General features: G+C 42.9%; 1 protein-coding gene and 1 pseudogene across 15 annotated transcripts in view; one reads left to right on the top strand and one right to left on the bottom strand.

Annotated features, from left to right (window-relative positions):
- The window catches only part of TRIM2 (tripartite motif containing 2), a 160,936-nt gene that overhangs the window by 85,435 nt on the left and 56,401 nt on the right, over positions 1-19,100 (top strand). For 7 of the 15 annotated variants that reach the window (XR_006709229.1, XM_045465353.1, XM_045465331.1 and 4 more), the window contains exon 2: positions 18,612-18,796. Coding sequence is in view for 13 of the 15 variants with exons in the window: in XM_045465353.1 (XP_045321309.1) it covers positions 18,612-18,796 (185 nt within the window). In the remaining 2 variants the exon portion in view is untranslated. Of the gene's footprint in view, positions 1-8,398; positions 8,653-18,611; positions 18,797-19,100 lie in introns of those variants that run through there. The other 8 variants (XM_045465342.1, XM_045465368.1, XM_045465414.1 and 5 more) reach the window with 5 other exon arrangements.
- Positions 15,635-15,733, bottom strand: LOC123596592 (annotated as a pseudogene).

The raw sequence follows: 19,100 nt of genomic DNA, 5'->3' as shown, positions 1-19,100 counted from the left end.
CAGAGCTGGGATTTTTACCCACATTTGTCTGATTCTAGAGCCCAAATATCACCCACCACAGAACGCCATCCCAGTTGGGAGCAACACCCATGAGCATCCTTGGCGGGTCTGAGGTGGAGGCCACAGATCAAAATTGTTTGAGATCAATTTTTTTTGTTGTCCTTAATTTATTATTTGAGATTTATGTTTATGTCTTTCTTATGAGAGTGCACAAGTTCCTTAAAGATAGTGACCTAATGCCATGCAGTGCCCAGCACATAGTAGAAGCTAAATTAAAAGCTTGTTGAACAAAGTAGGTAGGGAATCGAGAGAGGGCAGGAGAAATGGGGGGTGGGGGGGGGAGAGAGACAGGAAGAGGAAAGACATTATCTAGGAAGAGTCAGGATGCTCCCAGCATTAGCCCCCTGCCCATGGATGGCTCCACTTGGCACCAAGGTGGCTTGCTGCATACCAGGGCTCACAGGTGTGGGTAGGACACCCTGGGTCTGGCAGACCCGACCTGCCCCATGTACATACCCCCTCTGCTGCCTGGGGCCTGGTTGCTAGTCTTCTGCCCCTGTTCCCCTTGCCTCTGGTGGCATGGTGGCTTCTGGCACCCAGCCTGGACATACTGCCAACCCTTGAGGTAGAGAGCTAGGTAAGTCAGTATTTGCTTTAGAGCATGTCCATTCAGGGGAGGACATGAAAGCAAGGCTTCCCAGTCTGGGGTCCAGAAATGACAATTTTCCTCAAAGGGGAAAACTTTGAATCTGGAAAGGTGCCATAAGGAATCGTTTCTTGTCCTGTCTTTCCAAGAAGGCTGCTGACTCTAAAGGCAAGATGGCCAGTGAGAAGTCACTTCCACTGGCAGATAAGCAGCACACAATAGCAGACCTTGTTTCTCATAAGAATGAGGAACAGGGGGGTTTGAGCAGAGACCCTCTACCTTCCCTGCAGGCCTGGGATTAGGAGTTGGAGTGAGGACTCACCAAGAGCAACAAAGTAGCGCTCCAGCCTCTTACTCAACTGTGTCAACCCAGCTAGGACTCAACTGGCACTAAGTGGGTAAGAAGGCCTAGGCAGGCTGTGTCCAGCCAAGTGTGATAACAGTGTATAGATACATCTTTTCTGACTTTGCATGACTCTGCCCACTCTCATGTGTTGATTTTATTTTATTTGGCAGAGGAAAAGAATTAATGGGGAGTAGGATATTAGTTTATTCATTCATCCAAAAAATAAATGTTTACTGAACCCCTACATGAGCCAGGCTCTAGGAAGACAAAAGTAAATCATTAGTGATTCCTAAAAGAACCTATAACTCTAGTAGTGGCAAATCTACTAGTGCTACAACCATAGTAATACATGTATTGACTGTTACTATGTATTGGGCACTGTGGTAGGTTCTCTTAATAGACTAAATCATTTAATCATCATGATTACACTCTGAAGTAGGTTACTGTGCCCATTATATGGTGAAGAAATGGAGGCACAGAGATGTTAAGTTACTTACTCAGAGTCGTAAGTCAGAGCCAGGATTCACACCCACCTCGACACTAGGGTCCATACTCTGCACCACACAGCTTCTGATTATAGTACTTGAGACTGCTGCGTGTTAAGCACAGTGCTAAGACACTTGGATACTATACCATTTAACCACCAGGACAGCCTTCTGAGATGATACTTTACAAATAAGCTTACGGAGGCAGTGAGCAACCCGAACATAGAGCAAATACAGATGCCTCTCCAGGGCCTGTGTGCCTTAATTACAGCATCGTGGTAGTTGGATTCTAATATCCGGATATGTGACCGGTGTGGCGTCGTGCCACGCACACTGCTTAGAAAAATACTCTCTCCTGATTACATGAGTGGGGGAGGCAGCCTTCTGCCGGTGATGTCAAGCTCCTCTATCCTCAGATTACCTGTCTCCGCCAGGGCGCCCAGGCTCCTACTTTAGTATCACCCTCCAAGTTAAAGCACTGAGCTCTAGAAGTCCTCATAAAGGCAGGTGTGTCAACAGGAGAAAGTCCCATCTAACTCCGTAGCACCAAGGTCACATTAGCGCAGGAGGGCTGGAAGGCCGGAGAGCCACAGTCCCAGGAAATGGGAACGGCCACAGTTGGAGCACCCACACTGCTGGGGGGAGGAGTCAGGCCAGGGCGATCCCCGCAGCTCCCAGCTTTTATTGCAGGCTCGACTCCCCTCCCTCGGCTCTCCCATCGGCAGCACTTGAAATCAGTTGTTTTTACAGAGTGGTCCTGTTCCCCGGTGAGAAGTAAGGTTAGAAAAGGAAACCTACAGAGAAGGGAAAAAAGAGAGATTCATAATGCAAGCAGAGCTGCGGACTCCTGGGTGGGGAAGGCCGACGGCCTTTCTTCGGCGGGGGCGGGGCTCGGCGCCCTGGGGGTGGAGCCTGTTGCCGTAGAGACCACAGCGGGCGGCGGCGAGGGTGCGGAGAATGCTCGCGGGGCTCCGCCTGGCCTGGGAAGCCCGGGCCGTCTGAGATAGGCCGGTGTCTGCGATTGTTACCTTGAAATAGAGGCCTAGACGTGGCATCATCTGTTCAACAGAGAGAAGCATATCTCAGGTTCCCTGGGCACTACATGCTGGTTTGCACACAATCCATTTTAAGGGACAGAGAGGAAGCGATGGAAGAAGGGAGAAAGCGCCTACCGGGGCATGAGTAGCGGCGCCCCCACGTCAGCCACCGGCGGGCGCCCCGCGCGGTCATCTGGGCTCTGCCCCGCGCGGCTCAGGTCCCGGCCGGCCGGGCCTCAGCCGGCTCAGTCACCGAGGGACGTTTGCAGTACAGAATCCCCGACTCTAACTCAATCCCAACCTGCCAGTCCGAGCCACTGCACTGATTAATTAAACATGGTAAACCACCGAAGCACGCAGGAACTTGGCACCGCCTTGAATTTAATTGTCAAAATGAAAAGTGTGATCATGAAACTCCGCTGGAGGGAAAAACAACACTTGATACTGATGTGCTCATCAGTGTGGACATTAATGTAATTAGGAATCCAGTGAAGACTGGGAGGTTATCTTCCAGGCATGCTCAGGACAGCTAGAGGCAACTTTGAATTATCCAGGACGGACAATGGCAGAGCAAGTGTTTTGTTTGCTTCTTTTTGCTTTTAGTTTTTGCTAGAGTCAGAGCAAGACAAAGAATAAGGGGTAGTGTGGCGCTGAGAAGTTTGTTGTATCAGTGCATGGCAGGGCCTTGTGTTTCGCTTCAGGCTTCCCCATAAAGGACATCTTCGGGCTGTGAAGGGGCTTGGGAAGATCAATGACAAGGAACTCAGACTGGGTAGGCCAGCAGCACAGCTGTGGTTGTGGGTTCCAGCTGCCAGTCAGACTCACAAGGCACAAATAGTTTTAATCTGAATTTATGGTTAGGAAACATTGACACAAAATATACAGCAGGAGATTTGGCACCTTTATCCCACTGGCGACCCAGCAGCGTCCTCTGCCCCCTTACCCACTTAAGGTATGTACCAGGGAGGAGACCCAAGGTGTGTGGGGGTTACGACACACAGCAGTCAGAGCCCCTTTTCCCTACCAATCTTTTCTGCCATCCTACTTATGTAGCCACCCCACAGTCTTACTGGTACACACCACAGATGAAGCACACATAACATTCCCCATTTTTCTTAACTGTAGTGTTTTCAGAGGAACACTGCTGTGGGCAAATCAGGTCATTCTCAGGCAGGCCTGCCTCAGCCCAGGCCTCATGTTAACTTTTTACCCATGGTAGGTGTTGTGGGTTGAATTCTGTCTCTCAGAAAGATAGGCCGAAGTCCCTAACCCTGTACCTGTGACCATGACCTTGGAAATAGAGACTTTGCAGATGTAGTCAAGTTAAGATGAGGTCATACTTTACGTGGGTGGGGGTCCTTTAAGAAGAAAAAAGAGAGACACAGAGAGGGAAACTCCATGTAAAGACCCAGAGATGCACAGGGAGAAGACAGACATGTGACAATGGCAGTAGAGGCTGGAGTGATGCCCCTACAAGCCAAGGAACACCTGGGACTACTAGAAACTGGGAGACACAAGGAAGGATCTTCCCTGAGAGTCTTCGGAGGGAGCTTGAGTCTGCCGAAGTCCAGGTCACCTCTACGACACAATTGCTGCAACACCCTGGCCTGGTCACGTAACCTTTCTGAATCTCAGTTTCCACTCTAATAATGATGCCTGCCCTGTTTCTAGATTTCACTGCAGACCGAAGAGAAAATGTACTATGAAGGTGCTTTCTAAACTATAAACCATCAATCAGATATGAAGAATTGTCTCTCCCTAATGCTCCAACTATTTTTCAATTCAGAGATGAACATTTACCTTTATATCATGTTATGTCATTCATTTCTGGAAGGACTTTTGTCATTCTACATCTACTCATTGGGCACCTACTGTGTGATAGGCACTGCACTAGGGGCTGGGGAGTTGGAGGTAAAATACGGAGCCATCAATAGTTTTCAGCAAAGAATGCTATGGAGCACATAGGGGTGACACCCAATCTAGACCAGGGGTGGGGGTGGGGAGGGGTTGGGATTGGAGGAGGAGTCAGAGAATCCTTAAAATAGGTAGTGTCTTTACTGAGTTATGAAGAATTCGAAGGAGTTAAACAGAGGAAGGAGTCAGGAGAGGATAATAACATTCCCAGAAGAACAAATGGAATGTGAGCCTAGAGATTAGTGTTTCTATAACGAGTGCTATTGGTAATGTTAGAGGATAAATATAAATGTACTCGTATGAAATTTTCCCAGGTATTGGAAAATGTTTGGCATCCCTGCCCCCAGGCACTAACTGTCAGTAGTACCTGCCTACTCCCCAAGCACACAATCAATATGACAGCCAAAAATGCCTCTTCACATTTCCAAATGCATACCCCACCACTTCATGGCGGGGGTGGAGGGGGGGAGGCGGGTACCATTTCCTAGTTGAGAGCCACTGGTAAAAAATGCATGGTGGCATGTCTTAAGAATTAGAGTATGACTCGGGAGGATAGGTGGAGAAAAACGAGGAAGGCAGAGGCCATATCATAAATGGCCTTATATGTCATCCTAAGGAGTTTACTTTCTAGGAAAATTTCCTTGATCAGAGATAGGTAGACCATATATGAAGGGCTTTGGATTGAGCTTGGCACGTAATACATGGCCAGTACATTTTGGATCTCTGTCTCCCAGAATCTTGCCAAACCCAAGTTTAGTTAGCACGTATCTTTCCTTTTTATAGGCACTGTCTGTATACTTCCTTAGTGTACATCCCAAGTTGGCTGATGACAGTTAACTCACTAATGTCTATTCAACTGGAGGAAAACAGTGAGGAGGGGCAAGATGCCTCTAAGAAGTCAGTGAGGTGTGCAGCCGTCTCCATCCCAAAGAGTTGAGGTGCTTCTCTGCTCTCGAAGCCTTATGGTGTAGTTGTGTGACGCCTCAATATAACTCGGAAAGGAGCTGAGCCACTATATACCAACAGCCACTACCACCACCATCTATCTACCTGTTGCTTGCCAGGCAGTGCCAAGGAGGAGCTGCTGTGGCCTGCTAACCCATCCCGTGGTAACGCAAGGCCCAGCTTGTAAAGGGTTGTATTCATTTGCCAAGACATGCACTAAAAATGAGGCTGTGTTTTCCTATAATAAACAACATTATAGTCTGTTAGGCTGCAGACTGGGTCCTCCGAACCCATTCACCCATACAGTACTTAAATCATGGTGATGAAGCTATTCAGAAACCCACCTGTCCTAAGGAATGCTGTTTCCAAGAAAGAGATATTCCCAATTCCAAGTAAAACATCAAAAACATAAATGACCCTCATTTATTCTACCTTCACCCGAGGCTCTAGCCACACTAAACTACCACTCTCAATTCCTGTGAGCCATCTCTTGCCTCCAAGCCTTTGCCTGTGCTGTGCTCTATGCCTGTAATGTAACCCATGCCTCCCTGCCCCAGCCTGTCCCTCCTGTGGGCTCCCAGAGCCCTCCACTCCCTCTGCTGTCAAAGCACCTATCACTCCGTGTTGCAATTGCTTGCTTATTAATCAGTCTTCCACACTAGATTTCAACCTTCCTGAGGGCTGAGAAACAGTTACATTTTTCTCTGTATCCTCATGCCTACTCAGTGCCTGGCGCACACTAGACATTTCGTAAGTATTTATTGGAATGAATGATCGAATGAGTAAGTGAACCTTCAGTGACTGCAACCCCAGCCAGAAGACTAAGGATCTCTCCCACTTTCCCACTATCTTCTGAGAAGAGAGACTCCCTCCAGTTGTATGCCCCAGAGTTTGGGTTGAGTGGAGGAAAAGGAGAGAGGCCAGGAGGATGTGCTGCAAGAGAAGTCAGCATTCAATGCATTTGGCTTCAGACAGGCCAGCAGCAGCACCAAGTCGGGCTCCTTTGTGAGGGACTGTCTTAGGAAGAGGACATGGTAAAATGGAGTGGGGGTAGCCTGCCTGTAGTTTTAGGGGTTGGTTCTAATTAAATTAAACTTCTAAACCAGAACATAGGTCCACCCAAACACCTGTACGGGAATGTTTATAGCAGCATTATTCATAACAGCCAAAAAGTGGAAACAACCCAAGTGACCATCAGCTGACAGATGGATAAATAAAACATGCTATATCCATATGATGAAATGTTTTTCTACCATAAGAAGGAACAGAATAGTGTCACATGCTATAGTATGGATAAACACTGAAAACATTATGCTGAGTGAAAAAGGCCAGATACCTAAGGCCACATATTATATGATTCCATTCATGACCAGAATCTATAGAGGGAAATCTATAGAGACAGAGAGTATATTAATGGTTGCTTAAGACTGTGGGGGGTGGGAAGGTAGAGGGTGATAGCTAAAGGGCACAGGGTTTCTTTTGGAGATGATGAAAATGTTCTAAAACTGGCTGTGCTGTTGGTTGCCCACATCTGTGAATATACTAAAAGCCATTGACTTGTACAGTTTAAATGGATGAATTATATGGTATGTGAATATCTCAATAAAGCCATTAAAAAAAAAAAAAGCTTCTAAAGTAGGGTGTTAACCTGGGCTTTTGAGAATTGTGTACCACCTGAAATAGCATGGCAAAATTGGCATGTCTGGGGTCTATTTCACTGGATACTGACACTCACTCACCCACACCTTTGATGGTAATCATCACTGCTCTGTAGAGCTGAGTGCCCCATGACAGGGCTCAATGCAATGCCTGACTGCATGGAAAGGATGTGATGAATATTAATGTAATCAAATGTGTGAATTAACAACTTTATTTAAATAACAGGTTTCATGTCCAATTTAAAATTTTTTTAATGTTTATTTCTTAGAGAGAGAGAGAGAGAAAGAGAGAGAGCTATAGAGCGTGAGCAAGGAAAGGGCAGAGAGAGGGAGACACAGAATCCAAAGCAGGCTCCAGGCTTTGAGCTGTCTGTACAGAGCCCCACGCGGGGCTCTAACTCATGAACCACAATCATGACTTGAGCTGAAGTCAGACGCTTAACCAACTGAGCCACCCAGGCACCCCTCATGTCCACTTTTAAACTAGTAACTAAGCAAAGAATATAATGCAGTATGGTTCCCTGCCTCCCCTGCTGTAGAAAAGGGAATGATTGTAAATTCCGTTATGATATGTAATTTTTTTTAATTCTAAAGTATTATTTGTCATAGGATCTAATTGTTTTTCTATGGCTACTTGATCATTTTTATGTTATGAAAACTAAAAAAAAGTTTAGTCGCGTAATAGGAAATCAAGGTATATAGGTGTACAAGGTTTGCCAAGTTTCTCAACCCTTAACTGAAACGTTCCCATCATCAGAAAAACAGCAGGCTCTGTTCACCCCTGAAGCAAATAAATATACTACATGATTTTTGTCTGAATGATTAGGACCACAAAAAACAGAGGAATGGCATTTGCATTATTTGACTTGGAGGGACTGTGTTTTATAGACCCTTTTCTGGGTAGATACCAAGAGGGGAAAAGTTCGTTGATGCTTGTTGAACTCGGCTGTTTTGCATATTTATAAGTCTACCTTTGTGTTTCAAGCTACTTAAAATCTAAGGAAACAGTATGTTTTCCCTAACGAAAGGAAGTGACTGTATGCTCTCACACCCACCAAAAACACCCCTCTAAATTTGAACTGAGGCATCGTATACCTAGTTTTCCTTCTAGGATCTATTCTCACCGCATCCCCCTTTTGCTTATCAGCACACCCCCTTTCCGATTTGTAACTCGGTGCCTGTCCGGGCTGCGTGGCGCCGGGAGACGTGCGCCGGGGGCTCTCCCCGGGCTAGCCGCGCGGCCACATTCCGGCGAGGGACCTCCGCGGCCCTGCACGAGAGCGTGGAAACAGCTGACTGCTGACTCAGAGGGGAAAGCAAGCCACCCGCGAATCTCATTGCAGCTCGCTGCTGCATCCCTATCCCATAATCCCTTGCTTGGTTTGCTGCAGTCTTTTCAACAGACGCTGAGTGAGAAAAAGATGTCCTGTAAGATAAAGATTGATTGGTTTGAATACCGAAAGGGGTCTCCCACTTGTTAATGACCCAGAAACATTCCTGCCGACTTTCCTGAGCCTTCTCTCTTTTCCTCCATTTTTCTTCTCTGTTCTGTTCATGAACTGGCACATCACTACATAGAGCAGAAGATATGCTGGGCTTCTGATGATGGCTGCACTGCATGGTAGGGAATTTTAACCAGTTTCTTTGCATGGTGCTTCCAAACTTGGGAGGTTAGCAGAATGTGCATTGTTCTTTTGGATTGCCGCGGAGCTGCAGCGACAGGCTTGGGAGGATTTAATTCTTTGCCTCGTTGATTAGCCTGTCTGCAGAAATGGGTAGGTCCTAAATGTTCTGATTGCTGAGTATTATGCCAGGTGGATAGCTGGTTTCTCCTGCTCTCTCTCTGCTCTGGCTTTTTCTTTTTTTCTTTTTCTTTTTTTCTCCCTTCTCTCTCTTGGTGATGCTGCATGCTCTGTAACTATCAGATAGAGAGAGACCCATTCTTTGCTTAAACAAAGGCACCAAATTAACCAGAATAGGGAGAGAGGCATGCAAGATTTTCTTTCTTATCAAGTTCCTAATGTGATCTGACTAGATTTTTATCTTTACTAGTCCTCAATTTTAATGTGTATTCAGCTTATTTTAAATAAAATATTTCCCTCCCAGCATTTCTCTGTTGGGTGCGAAGATGGGGATGAAGTATTTAAGTTGCTGGATTCCTTCCTCCATACCCCAGGGTGGAGGAGAATGAACCATTCAACCCTTCCCCCACTCGGTCCTCTGTTGGAGAACCCTGGGGTTGAGTTCCCAGTTACCATTGGAAACCCATTCATTCATAATGCATGATTCGACCCTCTGAATTCTAAATGCCATTGATAATCAGCAAATATGCAGAAAATGATTTGGGCTTTTTTTCTTTTTTAACATTTTTTTTTTTTTTTTTTTTTTTTTTGGCCTGCCTTTGAAGTAGACTCAAATCTGGGTGGAGTTCAATGGTAGCTTTACACAGGGGGGGAAAAATCCTTGGGTTGGACCTTAGATTTGCTTCCTGAAACAGTGGCTACGATTATTCTGACAGCTTTCTCTACTAGTGTGCCCCACCCTTTCATTATTCCTTATTTTGGGAGGATAGGAAAGCAAGTAGGAAGGCTATTTATTTTAAGCTAAATATTAAATATTAATAAGTGGATTTCTGAACCAAAAGGTAAAATGGTATCTGTCTTAAGATAGATTCAATATCATTGCTTTAAGGAGCAGATCTGGATTCAGAATGAAGCATTTTAAAAATTATTAGTTTGTTTCTTTGGCTTAGATCGTATTACTGCAGTTTTATTCTTCGTGAATAATTGTTAGAGGTTTTGTTATTTTTTTAGATTAGAATATGTAAGGAGAGCCATTTGTTTGTCCAGATTCTTCAATTGATTTCTTAAGTATTAGGATTCAGTTCTGCTTAGCGTGAACCTATTTTCTGGTGTCTTTCATTATTTTCAGGCAGACGCTTCAGCAGCCCCGGTCCTAACCGTCTGTTAATGTTAAATAATGCACGCCCCTCCCTAGCGAGCAAGCACACAATGAGAAGTTTCATGTGTGCTGTGGTATGAGAAAGCAGCTTTTTGTTACAGAGACGTTGAGTCGTGGCCTATCCTAAACCTCTAAGTGTTTCTTTCCAGTTTTCTCCTAGAAAGACCCAAGTGATTTGCATTGGAAAGGTTAAAATAGGACTGAATGTACAAATGTTCCCTGATACAATGTGCCTGTTTGAAGAAATAGGAATCCAGGATATATTCCATATATTTTAAAAATGGAGAATAAAATCTATACATATTTTTCACCAGAGTTAATGTTATAATCCTGAGATGACTTTTTTTTTTTTTTACTTACATGAAAAAAGCTTCGTGGATTTTTTTGCTTGTGAAATAAGCAAAAACACTCATTCTTTGTCTTACTAAAAATTGAAAACGTCCTTCATTTGGATATTTGGAGACATTAATTACTCCAAAGTTATGACTTTCTTGTATCTATCTTTAAGTCGAAGAAATTCTAAATGTGTAGCAATTTTTAAAAATTTAACCTAAGCTTAATTTTTAAGACTCCCTTGTGCTTTTTTTCATCATCTCTCTGATAAAACTAAGACTTTAACAAAACATTTGTATGTATTATTGAAATGTATGGAGGAGAAATACTTTTACACTTTAAAAAATTTGCTGCCAAATTATTTACTCTCATAGGTTTTTTTTCTTTAAAAAATGTGACCGAATTACTTCTAATTACGGCATAATTATAATTTGCACACACCTGTAATTGTTTTTTTGAAAATGTCTGATGCCATCTGTGCCCTTTATTACTTATGTAAGGATTTGAGTGTCAGAATAGAATTTGTCCTATAATGGGGTTGGCTATTAGAGTTCTCTGAATATTTTTGTTGTGCAGGTTGTCTGAAATGAACAGATCAGGTTTCCTCCTAGAATTTGAAGGTTTAGGTTAAACCAGATACTGAGGGAAAAAATGAGCCCAGTGTAATTATTCAAACAGCACCTTGGAAGGAACCTTCATTACTGCTTTCTGCGTGCTAGTCTTTCTACCCTCTTTTACTTTACTCTCTTCTGCCTTCATGTTCTCAGTCACCTCCGTTCCTCCATTAAGTGCTTTTCATTATTCTTCTTGAAAACTTATTAAGGTAAACATTTATTCTAATCAGCAACAGAATTAAATAACACACTTCCTATCCACCAGGGACAAAAGGGGATTTGCTGTTGCACAGGCCAATGTCTTTTGAAGTTCTGATGTAGAATAAATTTCTCCTCCCCCTTCTTGCTAACCTTGCCCAATTTCCAGAGCTTAGGGCCTTGGCCTTCCTCTGTCTTTTTTGTGGTCCCAGAATATGCAACCTCCTTGTAGTCCCAAAGGAAAGCAAGGAAAGAGTCTTGGCAAGGTGATGGATGTGGGGAGAGGAAACCCCACTCATCCTGACTGTCCCAGGGCACTGTGGATGAATGTTAATCAGCCTGACCACTTAACACTCAATCACACAGACCCAGCTTTCTGTACCTTAGAAAACCCAAAGCAAATCTTAAGAACTGACTTAATTACATCGTAAAAGGTGAGGATGTCTATGAAGAAGGCAAAGACAAATAGTTATCTATACTAAGAGGTAGAGGAAATAGGCATAAATATTCTAAAGATGAATTGGGGGCTTGACATAAATCAATTTCCGTGTGGTAAAACCCAGCAACCTTGGGAAGCTGTCATACATTGGACCCTGGAAATGATAAGAACCTTTGGAAAGCTTGGGCACATCCTTGCCTGCAGAGAGAAGTTAAAGTGAATGGCTTCTGGAATACACACCTACTCACCCCCAAACACACGCGCTTATACATGTACTATCAGAAAAGATATTGCATCTTGCCTTCTAATTTACAAAATGGCCCATTTGGGAGGCTTGATTTATCTGGAAATAGGTCACCCTGTTTTAATTTCACTGAAGATTGTCCTCTTTTCTTTCTTCTAGTTAAGTCCTCTGTAACAATGCAAATTCAGTTGCAGGTGAATAAAAATATGCTCATAAATTTTAAAAACTAAAAATACTTTGTTTCTTTAGTCATGTTTTAACCTGTGCCTTGAGCTCTAGGTACCATCTGTCCTGGCAGGTAAAAGATAGAACATTGTGAGTTATAGATAATCCTAATAGTTCGAGATTTTCTTTCTGTAAACACGCCAGAAAAAATTTTAACTTCTTGGGAAGCTGATTTTATTTTTTATTTTTATTTTTTAATAATTCAGAATTTACTGCTTTCTGTTTTTAAAATGTTATTTATTTTTGAGAGAGGGAGAGGGAGGGGCAGGGAGAGAGAGGGAGACAGAGGATCTGAAGCAGGCTCTACCAGGCTGAAGCAGAGAGCCGGATGTGGGGCTCGAACTCCCAAACCGTGAGATCACCTGAGCTGATGTCAACCACTTAACCGACTGAGCCACGCAGGCACCCTGGGAAGCTGATTTTAGCCTGTCTGCGTCGTTGTCATTGGCAGTAAAAATGTAACCATACTAATAAATTAATCCAGCTAAGTGGCAACAAAGAGAAGCAGTAACCCAGGAATGCCATAAAATTAAACAGAAGTGGAATCTAGTGCCTTTAGGATGGTATATAATCAAATATGCTGACTCTTACCCACAAATCACATGTTAAAATTTTATTTTCCAAAGGAATCTTGACCTGTTTCCCAACCGTGTTTCCTAGCCTAGCCAACAAGTTTTCCCCCAACTCTCTCCCCTTCTCAAGCAGAGTGCTTTCAATTTGTCTTTTGTCTTCTACCCTCCCTTCCTGCTCTTCCCCCTCTGGTGTCAGCAATAAAAAGTTTGGATCATTATCTGATCTAAATGGTATACTCTGGGGTGGGAATTGTGGTCCCAACCCTAGAATTGTGGACCCAGGCATTTTCCTTTTGTTTCTTCTCCTCTCAAGTTCTTCTTTTCCATTTGGTTGTCATTTCCACCAAGTTCTAGGGGATTTGAGGACGTGAGCCAGGAAAAATACCAGAGGTGACGTGAGAGAAGAAATGCTAGGATGGGGGGGTTTTTCTATGCGCAAGGATTTTGTTACATGCGTATTGCATTGTTGTTACAAAAGCTGTTTAGTGGGCACACCCCACTAATGAGGAATTTTTGTGTCAACTTTCTTACACTTTGTATTTCCGCGCACATGTGTCCTCAGTGGTTCTCAATTCCTGTTCCGCCTTTGTGAGTGTGTTTAAGTATGTCACTGAATATTTACCCTCTGGCTGACGGCTTGTGTTGCTAAAGATTAGACGATCACATGGGAAGGCAGGTAATGTCTGATGTCAAATGAAAACATTCACATGACTGATGACAACCATGCTGTTTTTGTGTACTAAGTCAGCCAGTGCCGCTTTTTTCTGCTACTGGGACTGAGTCCATTCCCATGTTATACTTTATTTGCTCAGTTCATTCAAAGAAATAATGAGTGTCTATCATGTACGAGGCACAGTTCTAGCTGCTGCAGTCCTTGCTTTCGTGAATCTTACATCCTAGAGAGGTGGGGAGGAGACAATATGCAAGATAAACACATTACATACTATATCAGAAAGTGACCATTGCTACAGAGACAGAGAGCAAGGACGGGAGATAGCAAATGCTGGGGGCTGAGGGGCAAGTTTCAATTTTAACCAGAATGGTCAGATTGAGAAGGTGCTATTGAACAGAGAGGTAGAGAGGAGGACCAAACCCCTCTTGTAAGCAGCATTGCTGTTGGTTTTCCACTGACAAGGAGCCTCAGCCAGTCTCCCCACATAGCGAGAGCTCTCATAGCTAGTTAATGTCAACAGCACCCTAATGTTGGCTATTTATGTAGTTTTAAAATGGCCCTTCTTAGAGCGCCTGGGTGGCTCGGTCAGTTAAGAGCCCAACTCTTGATTTTGGCTCAGGTCATGATCTCATGGTTCATGAGATCGAGCCCCAAGTTGGGCCCTGTACTGACAACGTGGAGCCTGTTTGGGATTCTCTCTCTTTCTCTCTCTCTGCCCCTCCCCCACTTGCTCTCTCAAAATAAATAAATAAGCTGAAAAAATTTTTTTTTAAAATGGCTCTTCTTGCCATCCCTTCTCTGTCATTTCCTCTGTGTTGGCCTTTTGTCGGTATGTAGAGTGCTAGTTCCTGCATCCAAGAGGATTCGGGTTCCTTCAGAGACAAAGCCCATTCCATGCATGCGTGTAGGTGCTCCTGTCCAGAAATTGGTTTTGCAGATCTCCAGGAGAAGAGTAGTTCTATATGCTGATCTCTTTCACTATCATGTGCTTATTTCTGCTGGTCATGTGAGTAAGAAGGATCTCTGACACTTCAGAAACCAAGATGGAGAGAGGAGAACAGCCGAGAATCTAAATAAGTATTTATTGCTCTTCTAATCAAAGCAACCAGAAACTGTGGTAGTGCCCGGACACTTTAAAGGCTGTATACATTTTATGTATGTTCCTCGCGGCGTATTCAGACTGATGGAAAGCTTCCTGTGGTGCTTGTTAGCACATTCTGTGCCTCCGTTTTTCTCGGTACTTTATCCCTTTAGGAGTAGTCAAATTGTCTTTCTATTGTGGGTATCCAGTTATATTCAGGGAATGATCATTACCCTGGCAAAGTCTCGGTTTGGGATCTTTGGGGCTTGGAAGCCTTTTTGTTGATTCTGAGAGTCCTAAAAACCCAGATGTCTTCAACAGGTCACTTGTGACAGATCTGTAATATTGTCATGCTTTTATTTTTTTTATTTTTTATTTTTAAAAAAATTTTTTTTTTCAACGTTTATTTATTTTTGGGACAGAGAGAGACAGAGCATGAACGGGGGAGGGGCAGAGAGAGAGGGAGACACAGAATCGGAAACAGGCTCCAGGCTCTGAGCCATCAGCCCAGAGCCTGACGCGGGGCTCGAACTCACGGACCGCGAGATCGTGACCTGGCTGAAGTCGGACGCTTAACCGACTGCGCCACCCAGGCGCCCCTTGTCATGCTTTTAAATTAGTGTTAATGAGTCAACTTAATTTACCATATAAATTAACAATACTAACAAAGACTTACTCCCACCCACTTCAATAATTATCATAAAATTAGAGTGAAATATTTTTATTTCAGCATCAGAACATAATGATGTGAGCTCAAGAAATTTCATTTACTCAAATCATACCATTTGATTAAAACAAATGGTTTCTCCTTGCCCAAACCCTAAAATTCTAAGGTTAAAAAAAAAGAGTGAAATCAATGCGATGTTTTCTCTGTACTTTTTTCAATACTCAGCATGACTGATTATTTCAAAGGGGGATATGAAATTTTTCAAAAGCTATTCAAATTAAAATTATTTTTAACTTATTTTAACTGAAAAGTTCAATATAATTTTTTAAAAAGTTATTTATCTGTTTTAGAGATAGAGAAAGAGTGTGAGCAGGGGAGAGTGGCAGAGGGGGAGGGAGGGAGGGAGGGAGAGAGAGAGAGAGAGAGAGAGAGAGAATCTTAAGCAGGCTCTGTACTCAACTTGGAGCCCTGATGCGGGACTGGATCCCACGACCCTGAGATCAGGGGTCTCAGCCAAAATGACCTGAGCCAAAATCAAGAGTCATATGCTCATCAACTGAGCCACCCAGGTGCCCCTTAGATATAATTGAAAATATATATATATGGAACACATTATGAATTTTTGTGTCATCCTTGCTCAGGGGCTGGGCCAATCTTCTGTATCATTTCAATTTTAGTGCTGCTGAAGTGAGCACTCCATAATTTTTATCACACACACACAAAGTGTTAATCTTGTTTAAGATTAAGTATCAGATAAAGCAGAAGACTTGAAATCTGAGCTTTCTGATTCACTGATTTTACTGGGTGACCTTGAGCAAGTCATTTAAACCCTCGGCTTTGGTTTCCTTATCTTAAAGACAGACAAATCCATTCCTTCCCTTTTCTGATGTCATGGGGATGTGGTTAAGAAAAGCAGATGATGTGCCAATACTTTGAGCTCCTGAGAGATGAGCCACATTTAATCCAATCAATGAATATCATTCTCTACTCTCGTTCTTTAGGGAGACATTCTAGGAAAGAGAGAGCAGATAGTGCTGGCTAATTAGATATGTCGCACTCACGCTGTTTTAACTAATGCAGCGAGTTCTGTTCAGATGTGACACTCTTGTATAGCAGGTTCACAATGTTCTGTCTGTTTATGAATCATGCTCTTTAATGAGCTTATCTAGAAAGTATAGAGTTGGGATATGGGTGTGTCCTATATGTAACTATACTCAATTATGTATAACTAGTAGAATTTTTTAAATGTTTATGTATTTATTTTGAGAGACAGCACACACATGCAGGTGAGGGGTAGAGAGAGAGAGAGAGAGAGAGAGAGAGAGAGATGGAGAGAGCGCAGAACCCGACTTGGGGCTCAATCTCACAAACTGTGAGGTCATGATCTGAGTTGAGTTCAAGAGTCAGATGCTCCATCTACTGAACCACCCAGGTTCCCCGATAGAATTTTCTTATTACAAGTTGACATACTTTTTAAAAATGTGGTGAACTGGTGGGGAGAGAGAAGAAGTATCATTCATGTTTGAAAAGAATTTCCATTAAAAAGTGTAGAATTGTTGGTTCTGTAAATATGGTATTTCCCAGCTTCAAACACAGGTCCCAGGCCAAGTTAAAATATTATATATAAACCAAGCTTTTATAGTACATACAGCCTTCTTAAAGTACACGGTCAAGGGAGGTGTGGTGGTTTAAGGAGTGAACAGGCTGTGGGTTTTGCATTCTGGCAAACTTCTTAACTGAGCCAAGGTTTTCAAAAATCTGTGGAATGAGAATAATATTACTTCCTGCCTAGGGTCATATTGAAAATTAACAATTTTTTTTTGTAAAGAGTGTTTCTGTTGGGAATTGGGGGGCTGTAGACACCTTACCAAATATTTAGAAACTTAAGAAGTGAATTTTAGCTTAACCTTGGTTTACCCGTTTGGAATAGAAGCCAGATGTTCTTCAAAGTGGTAAATGAAGCTGTGTTTTATGTTGTAATTTTACCCTCCCTTGGAGGCCCTCTGCATTTTTCTCTCTTGCCCTCTTCTAATTCTCTTTTTCTGGCACGATTCCTGACATTTTGAAACCTTCTCTGAATTAATTAATTTCACCAGGTCCCTCAGATTCCCACACATGAATACCAACAGACATTTCTTAAAATGTTAGGAATTATCTGCCTTTGTCCCTGCTCTGTGGCAAATACATTTTAGCATAGAATCTATAAACCTTTAGTTCTGAAGAGAACACTCTGAACCACATACAAAGGTCTTAATAAAAAGTTCTAATTATTCTGGAGCACCTGGGTGGCTCAGTCGGTTAAACGTCTGACTTCAGCTCAGGTCGTGATCTCATAGGCGGTGAGTTCGAGCTCCACGTTGGGCTCTGTGCTGACAGCTTGGAGCCTAACTCGGATTTTGTGTCTCCCTCTTTCTCTGCCCCTTTTCCCACTCATGTTCTTTCTCTGTCTCTCTCTCAAAAATAAATAAATATTAAAAAAATTTTAAACAAGTTCTAATTATTCCATCCTTGCATGTTAACAGTATGTAGGGGAGGGAAAACTTTTTCTCAACACACTTCAATTCTGTTCCTGAAGACTGCAAATTAAACTGACAAAAGACAGATTATCAAGAGAAAAGGATGTACACATTTTACTGGTAGTTTATTTTTCCAACATAATATATAATATTCTAAGTTTATTAATTTAATATTTTTAATTTTACATGCATGGGAGCTTCACAGAAAAGAAATGAAAACCCAGAGAGGCAGTTGGACCTGGGGGCTTATATACTGTTTTAACAAATGGTGGAGAAATGGCTAGATAAAGGAAAAGGAGGTTTAGGGACAGTAAATTGTAGGAAAGTGACCAGGAAATGTATGGTCCATAGGGTTGTTGAGTAAGATTTGTTATGTAGGCTCCTCTCCCATGCTATCTCTGGTGATAATTAAGAGTCTCCTCTTTTTGGTATGGGAGAGTGGGGCACCTTTACAAATGAAAATTTCCTTTGAAAATGGGAAATCGATGCCCTGCTTTTAAGCAGGGGGGAGAGGACAGAATGCCCCTCGCCAACCACCAGCTGCCTTACCGTGTCTGCTGTTTCTCAAGTGCCTCCAGCTCAAAATAATCCTTATGCCAAGATGGCACATTTTGGAGTGACATTTTGATCCCCTTCAAGTACAATAGTTGGGAAACCATTTTATCTTAGTAAGACTGTTCTATTTGATATAGATTATACTTTTATAAGACTGTAGGTATAGAATCAAATAGAGTCATAAATGAAGGCATGAACAGGCAGAGCTGTATAAGTATTTGGCCCCTCGGTTACCCCTGCTTGCAAAGCCAGCAGGCATGCCTCTTTGTGCAACATACGTCTTCTAATTTGTTTTGTTTGCATGGTGAACATGTGATCATTTTATTGATTTACAAAATAAACAGGCATTTCACTGTATGCCTCATCCAGCATTGAGGGTTGGTTATGGTCATTTTGAGGTCACTGGCATGGAATTCTACCTGTATTCATAACACGGTGTCTGTAGTGAATGAACCAATGATTGATTTGCACTTACAAGTTATATATTTTTCCTGTCTGACAGCAGCAGCGTGCAGGGTCAAAGACAGCCGGCCTCCCATGTCAGTGGTCTAGGATGGCCAGTGAAGCCACCAACATCCCAAGTCCTGTGGTACGCCAGATTGACAAGCAGTTTCTGATTTGCAGTATATGCCTGGAACGGTACAAGAATCCCAAGGTTCTCCCCTGTCTGCACACTTTCTGCGAGAGGTAAGCCTCCTTTGTGCTCAGAGAAGAGAGTTTCACAGACTGATCTCCTCCAGCTTACCAAGGGGTTCTTTCCAGAATTGTCCAGTTACCTATGGGAGACAATAACTCTTTTGTGCTTATGATAGATATCTAGAAACATAATCATGAGTTGCCAATAATTTACTCTATTTTATTATTTTTTTTTAAATTTTTTAATGTTTTTATTTATTTTTGAGACAGAGAGACAGAGCATGAGCAGGGGAGGAGCAGACAGAGAGGGAGACACAGAATCCGAAGCAGGCTCCAGGCTTGAGCTGTCAGCACA

Source organism: Leopardus geoffroyi, chromosome B1, assembly GCF_018350155.1.
Source record: "Leopardus geoffroyi isolate Oge1 chromosome B1, O.geoffroyi_Oge1_pat1.0, whole genome shotgun sequence".
NCBI classification, from domain to species: Eukaryota; Metazoa; Chordata; class Mammalia; order Carnivora; family Felidae; genus Leopardus; species Leopardus geoffroyi.
This window is presented reverse-complemented; position numbering and strand designations above follow the sequence as displayed.